The 23,178-nt window shown below is 45.2% G+C and overlaps 1 protein-coding gene across 4 annotated transcripts in view; it reads right to left on the minus strand.

Moving 5' to 3' along the window:
• Positions 1–2,999: 2,999 nt before the first annotated feature.
• The window catches only part of grid1b (glutamate receptor, ionotropic, delta 1b), a 584,637-nt gene continuing 564,458 nt past the window's right edge, over positions 3,000–23,178 (minus strand). For 3 of the 4 annotated variants that reach the window (XM_084936978.1, XM_084936981.1, XM_084936980.1), the window contains 3 exons: positions 17,295–17,535; positions 13,845–13,983; positions 3,000–7,956 (listed from right to left, as the gene is read on the minus strand). In XM_084936978.1, the coding sequence (XP_084793104.1) occupies positions 7,490–7,956; positions 13,845–13,983; positions 17,295–17,535 (847 nt within the window). In that variant the 3' untranslated portion in view covers positions 3,000–7,489. The remainder of the gene's footprint in view (positions 7,957–13,844; positions 13,984–17,294; positions 17,536–23,178) is intronic. The other variant, XM_084936979.1, reaches the window with a different exon arrangement.

Below are 23,178 nucleotides of genomic sequence, written 5' to 3' on the forward strand. Positions count from 1 at the left end.
AAAAAATAATTAATGTTTTTCTCCTCGGGCAACAAGACACAAACTTCCAAATCGCAAATGATGTGTACACTTCTGATACTCACAAATACCCCCACGTCATGACTGGTTTTTAACCGATACCACCTGTTGGCCTCTTCTACCTCCCTCCCAGTCAGTGCTGCACAAAGCTTTAAAACCCAAACCTGCGAGGTCAGAATGTATCAGTTACTTTCTGAACAATTTGGTTCATTTTCAATTCATTTTCATTTTTAGCACCAAATCATAAAAACAGTCTTTACATTTTGAGGTAAAGATCCTAAAATATAACAGAGAAAACCCCCAAAATCTTATGACCCCCTATGAGCAAGCACTTTGGCGACAGTGGGAAGGAAAAACTCCCTTTTAACAGGAAGAAACCTCCAGCAGAACCAGGCTCAGGGAGGGGCGGGGCCATCTGCTGTGATTGGTTGGGGTGAGAGAAAGAAGACAGGATAAAGACATGCTGTGGAAGAGAGACAGAGGTTAATAACAGATATGATTCAATGCAGAGAGGTCTGTTAATACAGAGTGAGTGAAGAAGAAACACCCAGTGCATCATGGGAATCCACCAGCAGTCTACACCTATTGCAGCATAACTAAGGGAGGAGTCAGGGTCACCTGGTCCAGCCCTAACTATATGCTTTAGCAAAAAGGAAAGTTTGATCTTGTAGCTGTATTTTAGTCCAATTTTATTCGATGAGTAATTATCTGGGTATCAGGTAATGCTGCTTTATCTCAGTTAGACACAAGGTGCCTTTGACAGCAGCACGAATCCCAGCATGTTATAGCAGCAGTGACAGGACAAAAACCTGTAATCTCTGTGGCCTCTAATATACTAATGTCAAAATGCATGCAGCATTGGACTGAAGGCAACATGTGACACCAACATGTCACAACAATGTAGATTTTCTGGCATCAGGACCCGAGGAAAGTGGTTGTTTCTTAAATCTGTGTGTCCCTGGTGTTTTTAGCCTCTTGATTTGCCTCAAATGTAAAAAGCTAGATTTGAACAAACCTGATTTTGTTGGAAGTCTTTGTTGATGGCTTTATTGAAAGTTGTCTCCCAGTGCTCTTCGACCTCCTCCACCACAGCCACAGGACAGATTTATTTCCAGCACCAATCACCAAACTCAATTTCATGAAAATCAGTGGAGAACTGAGCAAAAACTCCAACCTTGAGCCGAGTGTACGTACAAACTACTGAGAGGTCTGGTTTATTTTACTTTCCTTCTGTTTCTTTAGACATTATACAAAATATAATCTCAGAATTTGTCACAGCTAAACATGATGCATTTATTTTGATTCAGTTAACAGTTACAAACCCAATCATTTTCAGTTCAGTCTGCAGTCGAGGACAAAGAGACGCATTCAGAGCTGATGTTGGAAAAGCTGGTGTTCAGTTTTACTTCATCTTAGCAGCTGGGACACACCGAGGCACTCACAGAACACAAAATGCATGGCTGACATTGAATTATGACATAAACATGTCAGACCTTTTGGTTCCACTTGTCAAACACACACAAATACATGATGGGAAACAGCTGATTTGGACTTCAGGGTCTTGGTTGGACATTTGAAGATGTCACCTTGGATACTGACGGCCACTTTTATGCAATTTGGGGGAATTTAAATTAACAAGGAAAAGTGTTACCTGCTGATTGCTTTGAAAGAAAATGAGATGGTTCAGAGTTTAAGTTTGCTGGTGTAAGTGTCAGAGTAAAGTATATAAAAGATACCATTAGTTTCAGGACTGTTTTGGCTGCTTACACACATTACACATAACACTTTCTTAAAAGTAATGCAGTTCAGTACTTAATTACTCCAAGGAGAATGTATTTGCATTTCTCTGTAAAATGACCTGAAACAGTCTCCAGTTACCAGTATAAACCTACAGGCTACGTCACACACACAACACAAACCTCGATCATAATGAGGACACACACAAAGATGAAAACACAGCACAAAGACACTGAAGCCGTTGCCATGGTGATTCTGCTTTAGAAACATGAACAGGTAGAAACGGCGGCTCCAGCCTGACTGCTCATCGGTTTGTTACCTGTTCAGGGTCTGGCTGCTGGCGTCGGCACTCGCTCAGCTTCCACTCTGGGTTTGTGGCTAGCTTAGCGTTAGCATGCTGTCTGTGCAGATGCTTGCACACAGCTGAAGTTGTGTTGGCAGCATAATGCAGCTGTTTCTGTCCATCGTGCTCTCGACCTTTTCATGTGATAGATATAACAGTAATGTCCATATCCACTGTAGACGGCGCCGCTTTTTCCTCCTCCAGCACACAAACTCAAATCACACGATTGTGGTGCAAGTGGAACCGATAAGTGGGATAGATACACAAGCAGATACCAACCGGTCTGCTAACACTCTCCAACCACCGAGCAGCAGTGAAAAAGTCAAAGCACACCAGAAACTGAGACCATTTGTCTCAGTTATGCCTTACTGCTTTTACTTTGAAGGCAAACAGTCTCTGCTTCCTGTCGCACTCTTCACATTTTCACAGTTGGTTGGTAAGTAGTTGTCACATGTTTGCAGACTACTGAGGACAGCAGCAATCTGTGAGCAACCAAAGCAGTGCAGCACATTTAACAACAGCAAACAACCTCCTGAAAACACTCGCCAAATGGTCACACATTTCTACCCAGCAACTGGTGGTTACCATGGAGTCCCTGACCGATCTATAGGCCTGTGTGACTGCGGCCTAACACTAACAAGGTATGGGTACAACGAGCAGACACAGATACCTGTTAATCAGTGGCAGTGATCAGGACCATGCTAATAAATCACTGGAACTGCACTCGGCAAACAGACATTTTAATATACGAGTCTAAGGGGACTGATTCTATTGGATATTAGAGGAAGTGCTGCTTTTGGCACAGTTTACCCTCGGAGGTTGCTGCTTCTTGACAATATCACAGTAACAGTTTGCATTAAGTAGAAGAGACGTGTTGTCAGTGACACATATCAGAAACAGATTTGTAAACCATATTTCTTTATTAAAGTTTAAGAAACTCCAAGCAGCATATTCATAAATAAAATAAGGGTCTCCCTTAGATGTACTGTGACAGTCTGTATGCTCTGACAGTTCATGTTTTCATCCTCTGTCGGGGTGTTGGAGTTCGAACATAAACAGGACACACGTAGGCCCTTATCGCCCCGCCCTCCCGGTCACTTCCTCATTGCTGACCAATCGTAACCTCGCTCTGTCCGTCCGTCACGTGGTGGAGCACAGTGTGAAAAGCAAGTTGGTTCACGACAGAGAAGCAACTACTGACACAGTAAGAAAACATCCATATAGAGTGTGTTCAGATGGGAGCTGCGTCAGAGTCGAGGACCGTCACGTTTCTGCGTGTCCGTTTACGCACAGGATGAAACACATGGCAGGTTTTACTTGGTGTCACCGGAGAATTGGTTTTCACACAGACACAGAACATTAGCGTTTCAGCAGAGCTCTAACAGAATCATGGTGAAACTGAATAATGAACATTTCTGCTTGGCAACAACGTAAATCTTCACAGTCACACATTAAACCTTTTCTTCCCAGTTCAATGACTCAGATTTAATACAGCTATGAAAAACAAACCTTGGTCCTATGATCTGAGTGATTCGGCACAGTGCTTTTACAGTTACATTTCTCAAGTGATCAAGAATTAGGAGCATGAATGAACAGCAACATAACCAAGTATTTTATCCACACTCTAAGGTGTTACGTGAGAGCGGTACTGCGTGTATGCGTAGTCAGGGACAAACTGTAAATGTTACCTTTAACCTGTCATTGATAAGAGCCATAACATGCTTTTGCATGGTGCAAAACAAAGAAGTACATCGGCTTGTCATTGGTGTTGGAAGAATTTATTCCTAAATCTTTGTGTTTTGTGGTCGAGCCTTTAACAGACCACTGGATTCAATCAGCCACAACATTAAAGCCACCTGTTCAACAGCTTTGGCTTTTGGACAGTGGACCCATACTGGGGTGTCCGGTGGTATCGAGGACGTAGATCAGATTTGTTCTGGACCGTTTTTCAAAATTTTGATCTGGGTCAACACCTCGGTGTGAACACTGAAAAATACTGGACAAATAGGCTTTGTTGGGGATGTTTCCAAGAGTTTACGAGGTCACATTTTTTCCTCGGGTTGTAATTGTTGGATGTGTTGTGCTTTAGTAGCAAACCTATTTGAATTAATAAAGAATGTTTTTATTATTCTGGTGTCAAATTGTTTACTTGAAAAGCAAAAAGCTCTGAAGGATTTTTTTCATTTGCAGAAACTTGAGAGTTGAGCTTAATATGATGGAGACTGCTGCCGTTGGGGAGCACCCTTAAGGAGACATTAGGGAGTGTGCTTGCTCTGCACACAGTGATAAAAGCATCATCTACTTCACTCCAGGCTTCGAGGGTCGCTGTCCTGCAGGGTTTAGATGTGTCCTTGATCCAACACAGATGATTTAAATGGCTAAATGACCTCCTCAACATGTCTTGAAGTTCTCCAGAGGCCTGATAATGAACTAATCATGTGATTCAGGTGTGTTGATCCAGGGTGAGATCTAAAACCTGCAGGACACCGGCCCTCAAGGCCTGGAGTTCCCCACCCCTGGTCTACAAGATTATCAGGACCCAAGGTTTATAAAAACAGAGGCGTTTAATCACATGTCATCTTTTCTAAGGGACTGCCCAAAAACAACTCGCTGTTAGAAGGCTTCAGCTCCAGTATTTCTGCTGGTGAACATACATGATATGGACACTTAAAAATCTTTCAGTCTGAGTCTGGGTTTCCCCAGTGTGGAAGAAGTGCTGTGCGACAGAACCGGACAGTAAAACCTCCACAGAACGCTCCTGTCTGTAGTTTAATGAACAATTTAATCTGCCGCCTGTCCAACAACCACAAACCTACCAACAACACAAGATTCGATGTCCGATCTACAGAGTTTTGGAACTAAAGCTCTTCATTCTGACAAGTTAAGGTTCCTCAGTTTCCTCTGCCCACGTACACGCTCTATAAATGGAAAGATGAGCGGGTCTGCGTTTTGCTGCTAATGTCCTGAAAACTGTGTGTGATCAACACGGATCCGAACAGCCAGCGCCAGGCTAATGAAAATGAAGTCGACAGTCATTAGGCCCATAGATGCACGTTAACCGCGCTTGTAAAAGCAAAAAGGTGGGGGTGATATGGTCGGTTTTATATATTTCTGTTGTTAAATACTTTTACCATAAATGTTCCTCTCATAATATCCTATAGAGAAAAAAACTATCCAGTGTTTAGCAAATATATTTAACTTCCCTCTGTTTTACAAGCAGTTGAGGTATGGCACCTGCAGAACGGCCATCATCATGAGCCTCTGTCTGCACTTTGGGTAATGACGCCCTCTGTCATCCCTGCAGGTGATAATGGATCTCATTAGGAATGACTTGTGGAAATACGATGCCTCTCTGAGTCACTCTCTCACTCCTCGTTAGAATAACTGCACTGCTTTGCAAGAAGAAACTTGCGTACGAGAGCGTGACGTAAAATTCTCGAGTATAAAAATTAAAGACATATATATTTAGTACCTTTATATTTTTTCTTACGGTTAAGGCTGCGTTCACACCGACCGCTGTTTGAACTCGGCCGAGCTTCGATATTTGGCCCCAAACGAAGCATTACGACTGCCTGAAAACAAAAGTGTCGGCCCTCCTTTAGGAACTCTGTGGGAGCGGTTAGTTAGAGTAAGGATGGAAAGGCAAATACGTTTGATTTGTCACAACTTTTCTTGTGTTTCAGGTCTGTAATTTCAGACTTTCAGACTTCGACTGTTGTCCACTCTGGCAACAGTCGAAGTTTGTTTGAATAAATTAGTAACCATCAATCGTTCTGGCACCAATTTGAATCTGACACTTCCTTCAAATACAAACAGAAGCTCAAAAATATCAAATAAAATGAATACCAGGCTGGCTGATACTCTGGAGCCGTTTCTGGGGTTTTTTGTATATATTTGGCTAACAAGAGGGTCTGTCTCAGAGTTGGGAAGCATGCCAGTACTTGTTTTAAATTGGTGCCAACTTTTCATTAGTCTAAAAGCATCTGGACCGAGTTTCATAGAAAAAGACTAACTGATTTTCACTGGTTTGCTGGCGGTGCGATGAAGAAGACGAACTCTAAAACTATTCATCATTTAGAAGGTGCAAGCATCTCTCTGAAACCCAGAACAAGTGTTTTTGTGTTCCTGATTTCCTCATCTCGAAGTCGGGTTGGTTTCTGTTTGATGTCTAAAGGTCTGTGGTTCATGCAACACTAAACATGTTCATTTCTTTCCACAGCTTAAAATACAGAAGCAATTCTCTTAATTTTGAAGCTTTAATGTGACCCAGAAAAGGTTTTTGTAGTAAGTGGTTAAACGGGACTACAGAAACTGTTGGGAGATTTCCTCACGTCGAACGCGCGACTGCATTTACAGTTCAAAAATATGATATTTGACTTTAAAATTAAGACCTGTACCGCGTGGGTAGGGAACCACGGTTCTACACCCTGTCGTGTTCCACAAAGAGGCCAGGCTTGCATGACTGCATCATCGTTTGACCTAAAGACAGCGGTCGGTGCGCTCGCAGCCGTACGTACTCTTCTTCGCTCATTTGCTCGTCACAAACAGACTTTCACCTGGACAGTACTGACGCCAAATAAAAACTCGCTATAAAAACAAACCATTGAGCTGTGTGTAAAATATGAACCCAATAAAAACCCGCTTGTTTCCCCTCAGTGTTTGAATGAACATCATTTACAGTCAACGTAAGAAAAGAATGTAGACTTTTGCTTGGAAAAAACTATGTATATTATATATTTAATACAAATGGGGAAAAAACAAAGAGTGATTTTTTTTGTCCGATGCTGAAGATATATATAGGGTTGGTACAGAGGTGCATAACAGTAGGTGTCCACCACTAAAAATGTCCCTACAGCGGTGCATCATGGGTAGTCGTTTACATCAATGAGTTGTGGAGAGACATCGTTAAATTTCGGCACTTAGAAAACAATCACAATGAATTTCGCGTCATTGTTTAATTGAACAAAATTTACAAAGCCATTCAAACAGTCATAACTTTTTCATCAATGTTTATATATTTTTTTTATCTCATTTTGTTTGTTTTTATAACTCAACTTCAAAAATTGAGAATATTCAAAATACACTTTAACCTCACTTCGTTCTCTTGGTATTTACAGATATGTACACGAGAAAAATTACACCCTCCAGCCCGCCGCCCGCTTTTTGTTGTTTTTTGTTAGATTTTTCGTGTGTGTGTTTCTGAACAGATAGTGAGATACAAAATCTTTTTACTTTGTACATATATGTTTTTTTCCTCTATAATAATTTTCCTCTAGAGTTCCCCAACCCGCCTCGCATCCGAACCTGGACCCAGGTCCAGAGAGCAGCCTCCCTCCCACCCACCGCCCCCTTTTACCCCTCCGATCTTATATCGATGTACTGTGGGTGGCCTCAATGGCTTCGGGTATGGGTCCTGCGGAGACTGCCTGGTAGGACATTGGCATGGGTGTCTTGCCAGGGCTCTGCCGGAAGAGCCCCCCGTTGGGTGCCCTGTGTTTGCACTGCATGGTGCCGCTGAGGCTGGTGCTGCTGAGCGGGTGGTGCGGGGGCAACGTGCTGCTGCCAGGGCCCTGGGATGGGGGTAGCGTCCTGCCTAGGGTCCCCCCATGGTGAGGATGGGGAAGAGGAGGAGGTGGTCCCCCCTCCCCGGGGAGGAAGGTGGTCACAGCGAGGCCCGAGGGCGGGTAGTCCCGCCTGGACTCCGGGCCCGGGACCAGAGAGGCCTGGCTGGGCTGCATGCTGCCGATGTCCAGCGCAGAGATCTCGATAGAGGGGCCGGGGATCTGCTTGTGGGCCAAGTCCTCGTCCAAAAGACTGTTCATACGACGATGCACCTGTTCCAGATTCACCTCCTTGTCCTATAAGTTGAGGAGTGGGGCGGTGGGGTGGGGATGGAGGAGGACAGTGGAGAGACAGGGGGAGGGAGAGAGGGAGGGAGGGACACAGAGGCTGAGATTGGCGATGGGCCGATTTCTCAGACTGATTCAGGTCAGCGTGTGCTCCATGCATTCTCAATCTGATATGGGGTTTTTTTGAACTGACGAGCTTCTATCAGCGATCCAGCTGATAGACCGGCCCGGTTTCATTTTGTAGTCTGGTTTGAAGAGCCCAGTGGAAACTGAGGCCACAGAAACCAATCTGAATGTGCAACTTGAAATCAAACTTGGCCAGTGAGCAGTAAAGGCTTGATGTATGGAGGAAACCGACCCTGGAGCCAAGCTGACTGTCGTGTGCTGCAGAGCTGTTGGAGGCTTGACTATGTCGAGATTGTCATGAATCACATCTGAGATCAATTTTAGATTCACAAACTGAAGCTATGTTTGTGCTTTCTCTGCCCTCGCCGCCCTCGGAGCTGCTACGCTCGTCACAGGAGGATCAGAGAATTGGTTTCCTATCAGAATAATTTAATCGGCACACTGGCTGACGATGCATCTCCTGCTGACTGCAGACATGCATACTTGTTAGGTATTAATAGACACCCGAGTGTTTCCCTGTTGAACCACGGGTCTGCTTTAGTACACTGGTCAGGGGAAGGTAAAGGGCGAGGGGCGTGCGGGAGGAAGGAGGCGTGATTCGCATAGTGAAAGCGAGGCTTTGAATCTGAGGCCAGATTCTCGACACGTCCGCGCGCGACTGCTGCAGCGTGGCCGGCTGATGATGTTTTAGGAGAGGGTCTTAAAGCGGCCAATCGCTTTACAGCAAACCAGTTAACGTTCCTGAACGCAGCCTGGCTCCAGCATCGGGCTCGCTTCAGTCCAGAAACACAGTGAGATTAGTCCCAGGAACTCACAGTGACACCGGCGACACTCAACACAATGCACACGACACATTACAGATTAATACCACATACATATTCAGTCATGGTGCAGTGTTAGCAGCATATAATACAGAAGGCATGCAACTACCCCACCCGACCCCCACCCCCGCAGGTTTGATCATTTCGAGTTTGTTTTACTGTCACACTGTTGGGATTACTACTGGCACGGACTAAAAATCGCTGTTCATGATTTTAGTCCACTGATAAACAGATCACGTGACTGTTCAAAACGTTCTGGGCAGCTTTGTTAAATTATGAGAGATTTTATGAGCTCAGACAAAAGACATTTGAGAAGCTTCTTTACAGCTACGACACGTTCGGAGCACAATCAGACCGTATTCTGGATCCAGGGACTGGATGCATGACACAAAGTGAATTTTCAGTCAGGTGAAAGGATGCAGTCTCAGACTGCTAATGTTAAAAATGTTAAACCAGCAGCTGGCTTTAACTGCAAACAGTGAGAGGGGATGCTGTGTGAGGGCTGGTTCTCTGCAGAGCACTCGAGTTCACGCGGTGTTTGGTGGTGGTGTCGATCTGACTGAGAAGCTGAAGGACGCCGCCTGCTCGTACGTTGGTGACCTGCCGATTACACGCACTCCTTATCACCTGCTTAGTCTTTTCTTCTTGCTCGTAGATTAAATGAACCGAAGCTTCATTTTCTCAGAGATTTCTATCGACATCAGGAGCAGATGCTCCTGTTGGCCAATCGACACTCTGTGTCACCAAATCTACCCAGGACCTGACCTCAGTGCTCTTTTAGTTAACAGGATGAAGACTTAAAATGAAAAAAACAAGGAAGAAGTTTGTCTCTGAGTCATTTAAAGTAAAGTGTGAGCTCTGCAGATGAACATTTCTTCATGTAGAGAGGTGCAGAGAGCCCTTCTGGTGGAAACACACTAGCGAAGCCTCCGACTCTCAGAGCGTCTCGATGCGCTGCGGTGGAGCAGCGCCGAGGCTAATCGTGTACCTTTGTTCCAACCTTTAAGCAACACATGAACATGCAGTGTGTTTGCTTTGAATGATCCCACTCCAGCCTCTGAGAGCTCCTCTCAAAGCCAATTAAAACATCTCAGCTCAGGTTATTGTTTCAGCCGACCAGCGCCTCATTAAAATATGTTTTCACACTGGCAGCTAGCCTAAATAAATAAATGCCAGGGATTAAACCTCAGCCCGTCGTTAGAGGCAGGCTGGTGATGTAAGTGCAGAGGAAGAACAGCCGTCTGAAAGTCTCCATTAATTTGGAAAACAAACAGCTCTTTTAATGAGTGCTCCCACTGGGGGGCCTTTTAAATCACTCTGCCTCCTGCTACTTTGCAAATACTGTGACTGTCGAGTGGGTTGTGCTCAAGTGCGATAAGAACAGTTACTGATTGTTTCTGGTTCATTTTAGATTCAAGTGGCCCTGCGAAGATGAGCGAAGGCTGTTCTGCACGGCGATCGCCTCTAACACCGACATGATCCATCTGATAACGTCTTATTACCAAAGGTCACCATCGACTGTGTCTCTACATCCAACCCAGCTGAGGAGAACTTTGCTAGATGTTGAGATTTGGTGGAAAGATGAAAGGTCAAAGTTGTCTTTTCTGGTTGTATAAGGAAGTCATTTCAACTCAAAATTTAGTTGAACAGTGAAAGTACATCTCTTCCTCCTGAACACCTCTGCACCTCTGACCAGCAGCTTCTTACGAGGATATGTTTTCACTGTCCAGAGGCTTGTTATGAATAAGATCAGCAAAGGAGAATCATTTCCATTTAGACGGCGTGTACGCTTTTATATAGTAGGTAATACTTGACTGTGTAAGTTGGTCAGAACTGCCAATCAAGCGCGATAAAAAAGATAAAAGACAAAAACGTGTGTTTGCATTTCTGTTTTTAAATTAGCAGCAACGCGTGAAACTGTATCCTAGTGTTTTCATTGTTGCCATCTCAGCGTTCTTCAAGAGCACTCGACTGTCCAGCTGCATGCTGGGTAATCTTCTTTCTTAAATGTAGAATGACCAAAATCTACAAAACTTTTTTTTATCCTTTGTGACTTGAAAGTAGCCACTGAGGTCCAGGCAGAGGGCCGAGATCTTCACTCTGATAGGACCAGATGTCTTCTTGCAGGACTTTGTGCAAGAGTCTTTCTTTTCGTCTTAAGAATTGTTTTTCCAATATCTTTCCAAAATCCTGGAAAAGTGTTGTCACCTTTCAGTTTTCAACCAAATCTCGATTGTATAGTGACGCGTTTTAAAAGCCGCAGCTGACTGACGGACGGATCTGTGCGCTTGCTGGAGCCCAAACAAGCCTTTGGATTTTTGATTATTCGTGAGGGGCTCTTTTTGTGCCGTGGTCCTGCTTAGAGGGAACCGCCACTGTTGCTCGATGCAAAGTTGTTCAGAGTGATTTGATTTATTGGTGACGAGTTATTTCTATTCCAGAATTAATGGGGTGCTGAATTTGTAGATCACGAGGGCTGAGGGTGACAATCATGTTAATAATGCTGTCACTTCATCTCAGCCCAGCTAAATGTCTGTGGAAGATTTTGGAGTAAACGTTGGACCAGCGTCTCTCGCACCATCAACAAACACTAGATGAGTTCATCTCTCCAGCAGACTTCTAGAAACTTCTAGAAAAGTCAATGAGCACAAAGTAGCCCGACATCTTACCAACACGTGTTTCCCATCAGTTCTACGTTCTGTGTAGGTACCAAAAACAGTCCATGTTTCAGCAGGTTTGAGGAATTTTATGTGGCAAAGAGACGAAGACCAAACTAATCCTTCGTGTAGGACTTGAGACCCGGAGGTTTCCTGCCAGTGCCAGCTTTCCAGGTGTGGTTTAAAGGTATCGTTGGTTTGCTCTTTACCTCCTGCTGACCAGCCAGCATCACCAAGTGCGTTTAAATGGAGGAGAATCCTGTTTTACTGCAATACTGATTTTCAAAAACAGTCAGTTTTTTAAAGTTTAGAGTTAAATTTGCTCGGTCATCACTTAAACAACAAACACAGAAATGCTGAACAAAAGCCACAGAAGTCTGGAAACATGACACACGGCATGCAGTCCTCAGGAAGCAGATAATAATATTCATCACGCGTGCAATAAAATCCAGAACAACATTTCTGTGTCTTCAGTTAATCGTTGAATCCACAACGTGGTCAAAGCCTCCAGATAAGCACACTCGGTAAAGCCGCAGTCAGGAATCATCTACAGTCTTAATCATCTCACTGTCTTATTTTAGGCTTAGAAACGAGCAATAACCGATAGGTCAAAATGTTATTACCAGCTACTGACACCATAAGATGAAAGGTCAAGTGAGCCAAATCGTTTTTTTCAATTTAGATTCAGCTTGGCAAAGCAAAACCATATTTTCTGCGTTCTTCATTGTGGTTTTCAGTCGATTGATGGACATCTTAATCAATAAAGTGCTGTTGACCCAGACGCTTAGGTCAGAAGGTCTTGATACAAGTAATTAGATGAGTGCATAACTTTCTTAAGCTGTTATTGACCTTTATTTTCAAAACGTCCGAGAGCTCTCAAAGCATCGATCAGAACCTGTGCAGAGGAAAAATGATCCAGGCACAGGTGCAACATTTTTTCAAGGAGATCGCCGGGTTCACGGCGAATCACATGTGAACGCCACACTGTTCAGATTGAACACTTCAGGCTCCAGCTGCCACTTCAGTTGACTGGATAATTTTCACAATGAAATCTGAAATGGAGTCTGGCTTTGTGAAGCTAATTTGCTGTTAGCTAAGTGGCTCTCCAAAAGTCTTAAAGTCAAACTTTTTCTAATGCAGTCTGGCTCCATCAGGGAAATTTGCCAGCTGCCACTTTCACACAGCAGCTACTTTGAGCTGATTCAGACGGAGAAACAGAAGGTACGATCGAAAAGACTTTGCCTGTGAAAAACAAAAAAGATTTTCTTACATGTGGGAGTTTTCGTGTGAGTTTATGTCAAGGATAAAAGCTGGTTCTCCATCTACAACCCAAAGACTCTTCCCCTTAAAACTCTGGGTTTTAAGGGGAAGAGTTCAGTATCCAGGGCTGAAAGTGGCGTAACCAGAAGCATCTTATACTCTCCAGGGTCAGATGCAAAATTCTGCTATGACTTCCTGAGCTGTTTCCTGAAGCTTCTCAGTCACCTCAACACGATTCACCCTCACTGCTTGTCCTGTGAGAGATTTGGCTCCTTGCAATGTTGAAATTAAATTCAAGGCAAAGGTTTGCAAATGCACGTGCAGGCCTTCCACGGAGCTGCTTGCTGGTTGTAGGCACGATCACCAATATTCTTATGGCCACCAACTCAAAACTATCCTTATCAGGCTTTCTGATATTTAGCTGCTCCATTTCTCGTAGATGTCTTGATGAATTTTTAAAGGTTTATGCAAACACTGCTCAGTAAAAGCTGTGTGAAAGGCACTGAGTTTGTCGTGAACCTTGGTGATTCTGTTCTCCCGAAACAGGTCAAACTGAGGTGTGAGGTCAGCCCTTATGAGATGTGTTCAAACAGTTAAAGATGACCAAATGAGAGAAAGCAAGGAGAAACAGAAAAAGCACCGTGAGAACCGGGAAGGTTTCTAATGATGACGGGATGCAGCGTTAGTAGCGAGTTCTCAGAAGGTTACAACTTTATCATCTGCATAGAGCAAAATCCTAATTCTTTATTTTATTATTATTCTACACTCCTCTAGCAAACTCTGCTTAATAAGCATTATACCAGGGGAAGAATGAGTTCTAACCTTTAAAATGATCACAGACATAATTGAATTTGTGCTGGAAACTGACAAAAATGACTTCCTGTATGCCTGCAGATTTAGTTTCAGAAAATCAGAAAGACTTTAACCCCCGAAAGGAAAGAACAAAAACAAAGAGGAGCTTGGCGACGGCACAGATGTGTTTGATTTCTTTTGTCGTATTTTAGAAGGTTGTATATAGGAGGTCTATTCTGACCTGTATCAATAGCTTCTGCTTCATCCCAGCCTCTCTCTCTGTCTGTCCAAATGTCCCTCCTCCCCTCCGATGAAGCAGTTGTAATGTCATTATATGTCAATGGACCAGAAACCCTTGCCAGCCTGTAATCCTTAGTAACCTGCACGAGATCATAGACAGTCAAGTGTAAATCAAAAAATGAAAAGGATAGATGGAGAGAAGGAGAGGAGATAGATAACAGGGGTGTCCACATTGACATATAATTTGCAATAAGACGTGACACAGTGATAGAACCAGGGGTTATGGACGGGGATGTCGGAGACAGATCTTATTGCTAAAGGGTGACACACCCGGCGTGCACACTGCCTGCTCACACTTTAGTTTATGGATCCACATCGAGGCCTTCCTGCCTGTTTGTCCCCTGTCACATGACTGAAGCCTGTCTGGGGGTGTTCGCACAGTGAGGTGAGGTCAGCCCTGCGTAGTGCTGGGAGGTGTATGTTGTTGATGTCTGGAGGTAGGACATGGAAAGGCAGGTCTGAGGTCAGTTTCGTGTTCGAGCGGTGTCTTTGGTAGCGCCCGTGTCCCCGTTTCAAACAATATACAGACCACACAATATACCACTGTAACACACAGCACACACAGTCAGTATCAGTGTAGCCCCAACATCCATTCTCCTCCTGTATTTTTGTCCCACCATCATGTTTAACATTGAATACTTGGTGGTTCTCAACCAATAACAAACGTCACGTATGAGTGGAAGGAGGAGTCAAAGGCTGAATGGAGCTAACTCGGGTTTAGCATCGCAGCTTCTGTCATCGTACGTTTTGTGGAGTCAGAAGCGACCGCATCGTAGTGTGGAGCGCCAAGTTATCAGCTGATCATTAATCTCTTTGTCCCGCCTTCCTCCCCTAACGCCTAACCTGTTGCAGCAGATGGCCCCGCCCCTCCCTGAGCCTGGTTCTGCCGGAGGTTTCTTCCTGTTAAAAGGGAGTTTTTCCTTCCCACTGTCACCAAATGCTTGCTCAGTGGGGCTAATCTGATTGTTGGGTTTTTCTCTGTATTATTGGAGGGTCTTTACTTTACAGTTGTCTTGAGGCAACTGTTGTTGTGATTTGGGGCTTTATAAATAAAGATCTGAGTAACTCTGGTCACTCAAAGCTTATTCAAATGATGCATGTGACATAATTTCAGTTTCACAGAGGATTGTGGGTTTTTTTTGGTAATTTGAACTCACTGTGGAACTGCCACAAGCTGCAGTTCCTCTAATGTCCACTTGGGGCTGTCTCCATCAGTGAGTCTTACCGCATAGACTCCAATGTTGACTGGCAGGTGGATGGTGACGCAGGCGGCTGCAGCTGCTAGCTGTCTGCTATTCTCCACCTCAGCCAACTGAAGTCCCTGAACTGGACCCGTGGACCGTGTTTGTGCTGCTGGAACATTTTTAATGACATTATCTGACCAACTATACGGCTGTTGGGACGTTGTTGTACTAACAGACCTTTCTAGAAGTCTGAGCTCCAGTTTTGGTGCACGGGGAGATTCTAGGATGTTTATTAGCAGATGTCTGGGTGGTAGAGACTTTACAGGAAGCTTTGTGCTGCAGGTCAGTGCTTTCTGATGGGCTGCTTGTTGAGTTGTGATGGGGCGTCCAAATTCATCTGTAGTTGTACGCTGCCCTGTGTTGGTATTGTGTTAGGTGAGGCCAGCTGATCTCTGTTCAAAGCTTTTATCCTCTCACACTGACACAGAAGCAGACGGCTGCCTCGCTCTGTTCTCTGCAGGCTGATGTCTGAAATCATCCGACTGAAGTTGTTTCCGGTGTCAAAATGTCCCATTTAAACTTTCACTCATGTCCATATTTCATGCTGAGTGATGTCACAGCTCTGGTGTGAGGAGATTGGCTGCCACTAACGATTATGCATGAAACCTGATTATTAATGGCTTAGTTTGCGATTGGATATTTATTTTAATACTGACGGAAAGTACTGATCTTTGTTACTGAGTTTCCTGCACGTTTGCTTCTGTGGCTGCAGACAGAGTGAAAGGTTACGTTGATAAGCTCCCTGCATAAATCTTTTGTGGCCCTTTCAGGGAAAAAAGCTCTAAAAAGCCACTTTGCACAGCAGACAGTTGGAGCCCAGCGAGGTGAGCAAAGTGGAACATTTAGCAGCTAAAGAGCCGCACGTTCACGACTCCGATGGGACGAAACTCGATGAGCTGATGCTGAGTCAGATTTTGTTATTGAAGCTTTATGGCCTGTTGCAGATGTGCAGCAGCAGCAGTCACTGAAACTGTCAGATTCTCATCTGCAGAGCCAAAGTTCCCACATTCACACTTTGAAATGGCAGCAGCGTAAAATTACACGGAGCACTTGTATGTCAGAGTCTATTGTTTGGCACAGGGACAGCGTCACTCTGAGAGGTTAACACCTCGCAGTTTGACAGATTTGTGTTTTTTAATGACGTCGTGTTAAATCGGAACAATATGATCCTGCTGTGACGGGAGAAGTTCCGGATAATTATCCACTAAAGACGTTTCAATTACGGGATGTTTCCAGCTTTCGAGGAGGCGGCCGTTCATTAATATCGATCGGGGGTGCGTTCATCTTTCACGAACCGCAGGTGTAACTATTAGCTCGGCTGTAAGAGCAGCGTGTGTTTCATTAATAAAAGAGCGAGGTGGTCGCTGAGTTCTCAGCGATTCTTATTCAGTAGGCACTTGGTGAGGCTCCAGTTTCCAACAACAACAGTGCACGGTTGTTAAAACGCAGGTCGAGCTGCGTTTAATGTGACAAACAACTTTTTCTTTCCACGCTAAAAACTCTGTAAGTGTCCTTCTCTGCCTGAGCAAGCTCCCACCCTCTCTCCTGCTAATTATAATCTCTTTTAACAACCCCTGGGTGCAGAAAATTACCAAAGCCTTACCACACAAAATGAGTTTATAACAATAATTCAATACCGAGCCCTTGAACGCTACAGAGCCGCCGCTGCGGGAATTAATCATTAAAGTCTGCGGGTGTTTCCACGCTGGGATTTGATTCCTGACTGGCTGAGCTAATTCGGCACCGTTTGCTCGTAAGGCCTCGTCGTTTTATGAGCATATTAGTAAAGGTAATGGTGAGGTGGAGTGTGCCCTGGATGAGCTCTGGTAGTTCGGGACAGGGTGGGTGGGGAGCGATGCACGGGTAAAATAAAAACATGAAGGGGGTGTAGTAATAATAAGAAGGAGAAGAGACCAAATTTGATTTCAGTCAGCGGCACAGAGCACATCTACCTACTCTGCCCTGCCTCCCGCCCTCTGTCCCCCAGCTCTCCGACACTAGACTGACTCCTAAACCTCTCTCCTCTACAGCTGGGTGTACTGGAGCTCCACTAAGTCGGGGCTCGCGTCTGCGGCTGGATCCTTAAAGTAGAGTGTGGCAGTGTCTTCCCCCCGCTGGCCCGTCCGCCGGGCCCTGTGCTCGGTCACCTCTTTGGGCTGCTCCTGGCGGCAGTGGTTGCTGTTCCACCAAGCCTCCAGCCCAGCCACCAGGCAGGCCAGCAGCAGGCCCGCGGCCAAGATGCAGAAGATGCCGGCGAAGCTGTGCAGCTTGAGGGAGCGGCCATCGGGGTGGGCGCTGGCGTGGCTGCTGAGGTCGCAGCGGCCGGCGCGGGGCCACCACTTCTGCTTCATGATGTCCAGGTCGCCTTTCTCCTGCAGCTCCAAGATCCTGGAAGAAGAGACGAGAGCAGCAGGTGAGACGCAGAGAACACCAATTAATCCTTCTTACCCGAAGGCAACAAGAACAGTCTGCGACCCTCGGGCGGGACGTCGCGCTCGCTGCTGTGTCACACGGTCTTACTGCGGCGTCTCCTCTGCACACACGCAGCAGAGTCACAGTCGCTCTGCAGCGCCTAATAAATCCCAGCCTACCGTGAGAACGCACCTCAACGTCTTGCTTTGTCCAGCTCAGATAAATACAAGCGATTCTCCTGATTCTCCAGGTTTTATTTAAATGAAGTGTGAGATGTGCCGAAACACGGCCGACCAAAGGTGTCCGCTTAACACTGATTTCCTGCTTTTCAAAGACAAAAACATCCAAACACACGTTTATGGACGAAAATGTGTTTCTTTTTGTCTTTACTGGCAAACAAACTACAAAGAAATAAAAGCTGGTGTTGACATTTCCAACCCGTTCTAGCTTCCTTCGTGCTGTTAGATCTCCCGCTGCTGATGCACAGCGTCTGAAAGCAGAACGACACAGGAGCGAGCGACCCACCGACACGTGTGCACCGATCACGCCTGCTCCTTACAACAAGAACATACAGTCAGGATCCAAAGTTTACGATCACCCGAAAAATGGCAAACAATCACATTTTGCATGGTTGGATCTTAACGAGGTTCCAAGTAGAGCTTCAACCTGCGACAAGAAGAAGCCGACAATGTTCAAAAAAGGAAACGTTTTTTTCTTCTTCCTGCTCCTTTTCACACATGGTTGTAGTGCTTTATTGATAGAAAGTGTGGTTGGTTTGTTTGATCTGTTGTACCAAGTGTGAAATAAATAAATAAATGAGAAATGAGAAAATGAGGAAACGTTTTTTTGCCTTTGCCATCAGAACGTCGTGACGGTGTGACTACCTGACAGAAAATGACAATAAATCCACATTTTTGGCCTTTTAAAAGCACGTTCAGCCTGTTTCAGTTTAAGTGTTGCTTTCAATAAATTGCAGGCTCAAAAAAAACCTCCCATTTCTTCTTGTTGCATGTTGAAGCTCGACTCTGAACTTTGTTAAGATCCAACCATGCAAAATATGAGTTTTGGCCATTTTTCAGGTGGTCTTAAGCTTTTTTTAATCAGGGCTGTATTAGTAACGTTACACTTTGCACTGATAACAAAGAAAGTGTAGAAGGCACCACAGTTCAGACTGAGTCAAAGCAACAAAGAAGAAATAACAGGACAGAGGAAAAGTGCACAGACGGAGCTTTAAGGATGCTGTAAAGGAAGCGCAGCCTCTGAAGGGGACGCCCCCTCAGCCCTCCACTGTCAAACGAAACTAAATATAACAAATGTAATCACATCTCTTTCACTTTGTCAGGTGCGCTTTCATAAGATGTAACTGCCTAAACATCAGCGTGTGTTTTTAAACCCTCCCCTCTCGTTACGGTCGGAGGCTCTCGATGCTCTCGGCTGTTCTCGGTATCCCATCGTCCTTCATCTCCGTTCGACCTCGCGCCCTCTTTACTCAGGAACATGTCCTATTTCTGAAGTCATGGGAAAACTGGCCTGCAGGCCTGTGAGCGTGCTGTACATGACTCCGCAGGCTCTGAATAGACACATTTTCAGCTGAGAGAAGCATCGATTTTTTTTCCATTAAGATCTGATGAAGTAGATCTGATCTGCAGAGGCAGGTTTTACACTTGGAACAAATTAAAGCTGATGATTCAAAACTAGAAAAAGCATCACGGCGAGCAGCTGCGCGTCCGCGTGGCCCAGTTTACCTCGCGACATCAACCTGCGACGTGAAGAAGAACAGACAGTTCGGAGAAGGCCGAGACTTTCTCGCTCTAATTATTTAAATTTGCCGAATAGGCCCGCGATGTACCTCGGCTCATCACGGCTGTAATTTTGCCATTGACAGGGGGGTCATTATGGGCCATTACACCACGTGTTACATGGTGCTAATCAATGTTATAGACGAGGGGAGGGGTTCCAAGATTCAGACTTTTCCATGAAATGAGATTGTGAACCATCGAATTCAACGCGACGGGGATTTCGCCGTCGTTGAAAAATAATCACGGCGCATCAATCGTAATCTTCTGCACTGAGCCCCTTTCCCCCGCTGAGGCTGAATGCAGGTGATGATTTGTGGCTTCATCCTTTCAGCACAGCAGCTGGATTTATTTGTTTCTTTTTTGTTCCGCCCACGATGACTCAACAGTTTGAAACCAACCAAACAGCAGAGAAAAAGGTCTTTGACGTGATCGCCGTCGTAGGGATCATGTGAACGTCATCTCCTGCTGAACGTCCAAAGAGCCTCTAAGTTTAATGGTAGTTTTATTTTAATGGAGAGACAGAATATCAATCAAGAGTCCAGAAAAAATGTGTTACGTAAAAGTTATAACCTGATGCGTATGTGACGGAGCGACCCACAGATTGGCCGCGTGCTCACGTGGCAGAGTTACAGTCAATCAGTTGGAAACACTCCTGATATTGTCTCGTCGTTTATGAAGCACGCATGACAGAAGTCCAACGAGCTGTTAAAGGATGTCAGGGAGAAGATGCAGACCTGCACAAGGCTGGAATAAACTACAAGACCATCAGCAGGAAGCCTGGTGAGAAGGTGACAGCTGTTGGGGTCAGACGCTCTGGGTCTGGAGTAGGGCTGCCACGATTAGTCGACTATCAAAATCGTCGACGACTGATTTAATAGCCGACGTAGGATTTAAGAGTGTAATAACGGACTGAAACAGAAGATGGCAGCACTGCAAGCGCTCCGACGTTTTCGGAGACGTCTGTTACCCACTAGCTCGATAGCGAGCCGGGGGCAAGGTCACTAGAGCCGTGAGAACACCGGACTCCCGGCAAATCGTTTTCAAACCCACCGCCGTCTTTCGCTACTCAGGTTAAATATATATAAGTCCTTTAGATAACTTCAAAATGTTATTTGGCTTTTTTTTTAGTATTTTATTTGTTCCTGAGTAAATCGGTTTGGCTGAGATTAAAGTTTTTACACAGCTGAATAAACGTCAAGCAGACAGCTGATTATCAGAAGTGTGAGATGCTCGAGAATTTACTCCGGTGTCCTGTTATATTTTAGATAGCAAGGAGTTTATTAAACTTCACCGAAACAATCTGCAAATTTCATTAAAATTTAATAAACTATCATCTTGTCTTTATTTTTAGTTAGCACATACCTGAAACACTTAAAGCTGTAAGCTAATGATAGTTATATAAGAGCAGATGCTGCTGGTGCAATAAGCTGTACGTTTTACGTCCAATGGATCTGATTAGTCGACTAATCGCAAAAATAATCGTTTGTGGCAGCCCTAGTCTGGAGCTCCGTTCGAGATCTCAGTTCATGGGGTGAAAATGATCACGAGAGAAGTTTTGGATCAGAATAAATCTACATGGTAGGAGCTTGATTGAACACACTGCACCTTTCTGTTAGGGGTACAGGACACCACATTGAGGGGACGGGGCCACGTAGGGTAAAATCTCAGAGAAGAATCTCCTTCTCTCAGCCAGAACACTGAAGTGGCGTGGTGTATGGATCCTCCATCATGACAATGACCCAAACAAAGCACATTAAGATACGGAGTGGTCTCGCCAGTCCCCAGACCTCAGACTGTGCATGGGGCTGAAGCTTCGAGGGTTCAGAGAGTTTCTCTACAGCAAAATATGTTTTTACTGAGTCTTTGGTTGAGATCTGCATTAAAATAAATGTAACTCAGCAGAGACTGTTCATTTCTTTGTGAGAGACGGGATCAAATCATCATATCCAACATAAAGCGCCCTGATGCGACTGTCGCTGTGATTCGATGCAGCTGAAAATAAATCATTTATTCTTCAAACTCTGATTTAGCTGAATATCGTTGCCCAGTCAGTGGAGAGGCCGACTTCTGTGACAGGAACATGTCCAGTCTTCCTCCTCTCACGCCCAACCGGTCGCTGCAGATGGCTTCCCCTTCCCTGAGCCTACTTCCTGTTAAACAGGAGTTTTTCTGTCCCACTGGCGCCAAAGCGCTCGCTCATAGGAGGCTGTTTGATTGTTGGGCCGTTGTCTGTATTGTTGTTGGGTCCTTAACCGTACAACATAAAGGGCCTTGAGGTGACTCTTGCTGCGTTTTGGCGTTGGATGAATAAATCTGATGAAAAGTTCATATTAATGAGTTTCTCAGCATTTTGTGTGGAAATAAGAGCGTCAGCGTATCCCAGCAACCAGGAGCACGGAGCCTCTGGAAACCTGGAACATGTGGCTGGGTACGTGAACGTGTTCACATGGCTACGCGTCCTGTACAAAGACCTGGTGACAGTTTCAGCCAGCAGGCCTGGTGCTGTTGTTCATTTATGTAGTTAATTAAGCAACTCTGCCATGACCACAGAAGTCCAAACCACTTTCAGCTACAGTAAAATCAGAGCCCAATTTGCTATATTTAATCTGCTCAGCTCAGTGTGAACATGCTGAAGGTCAGAGCGCCGGCGTTTCCATCTGTACCCCCCCGAAACAGCCCGAGGACAAAATAGTTTCACAGCACAAATGAGCAGCAGAAGCAACAAAGTCTGCAAAGGTTATTAATGGCAGGATTATCACATGAGGTAATACAGCAGTTATGGGACGAGGTATTAAAATGATGGTTGGAAATGTGGAGATAATGGTTTTTGTGCTGAACAATAGCTCTGCCCTCAATTTAACACCCGAGCACATTATTCCTACACGTCCCCGAGCGCCGTGCTGCCGTGGCGCCTCGGGCTGTCGGATGCTTGCTGAGCCGGGCCGGGAAGGAGCGTTTTGTCTCCATTCAGGGCGCAAATTAATCCCTAAATAAACACCTTTAATTAAGGAGGAGGTGCGAGGAACAGAGGGAGGAGGAGTAAAAGGTGACGCCATGATGGAGAAGCTGGAAACACAAGAGGAACAAAAGCAGGACGACAATCATGCAAATCCAGCTCCTTTTACAGACTCACGCCTCAGATCTCCTTTTCACTGCAGACTGAGGCCAGAGGAGGTGATGAGGCCCAATCAAAACCTACTTTAACTCTTTTTGCTGCTCGTTGAGGGTTGAATACGAACATCGGCATCGCTCTCAGATCCCAGAGTAAAATATTAAAACACTGCTAAACCCTGAAGTTTAAGAGTGACGACGCGGGTTTGCTGCAGGTCTGCAGACAAACTGAACTGTCCGAAGCTTCACAGCTGATGGTTGGTGTCAGTGGATACTCCAGGTTGTGGTAGCCTCAGTAAGCTGATGCACAGCGAGTCGCCTCGTTGTGGAAGCAGGTCTGAAATAGGATGGACACCGCTCAGGTCAGAAAGGAGAGGCGAGGGTACGCCCTCCAGGAGTCGTCCAAGGGGAAAGAGCTAACCGAGAGAACTCGGTGGATGTACACACGAGGATGTGACTGAGAGGATTCATCCTCTGTGAAATCATGAGTGGAACTTGAGCTGCTGGGTACGATCATTTTCCATCCGCAGATTCCTCTCCTGAAACATTTGGACTTCCTAGATTTGCTCTAATCTGGTCATCGTTGTGTTTTATGGTAAAGTCAGAAAAATTTTAACATGAAGTTACTGACTTCTCCCCATCCAACACAGACCTCTGCTGCTGTCAGTCTGAGGAGGTGCTGTGTGGTACCTCCATTACTGCGAGAGGC

The sequence above is a fragment of the Perissodus microlepis genome, chromosome 8 (assembly GCF_051167445.1).
Source record: "Perissodus microlepis isolate ML-2025 ecotype Zambia chromosome 8, ASM5116744v1, whole genome shotgun sequence".
NCBI classification, from domain to species: Eukaryota; Metazoa; Chordata; class Actinopteri; order Cichliformes; family Cichlidae; genus Perissodus; species Perissodus microlepis.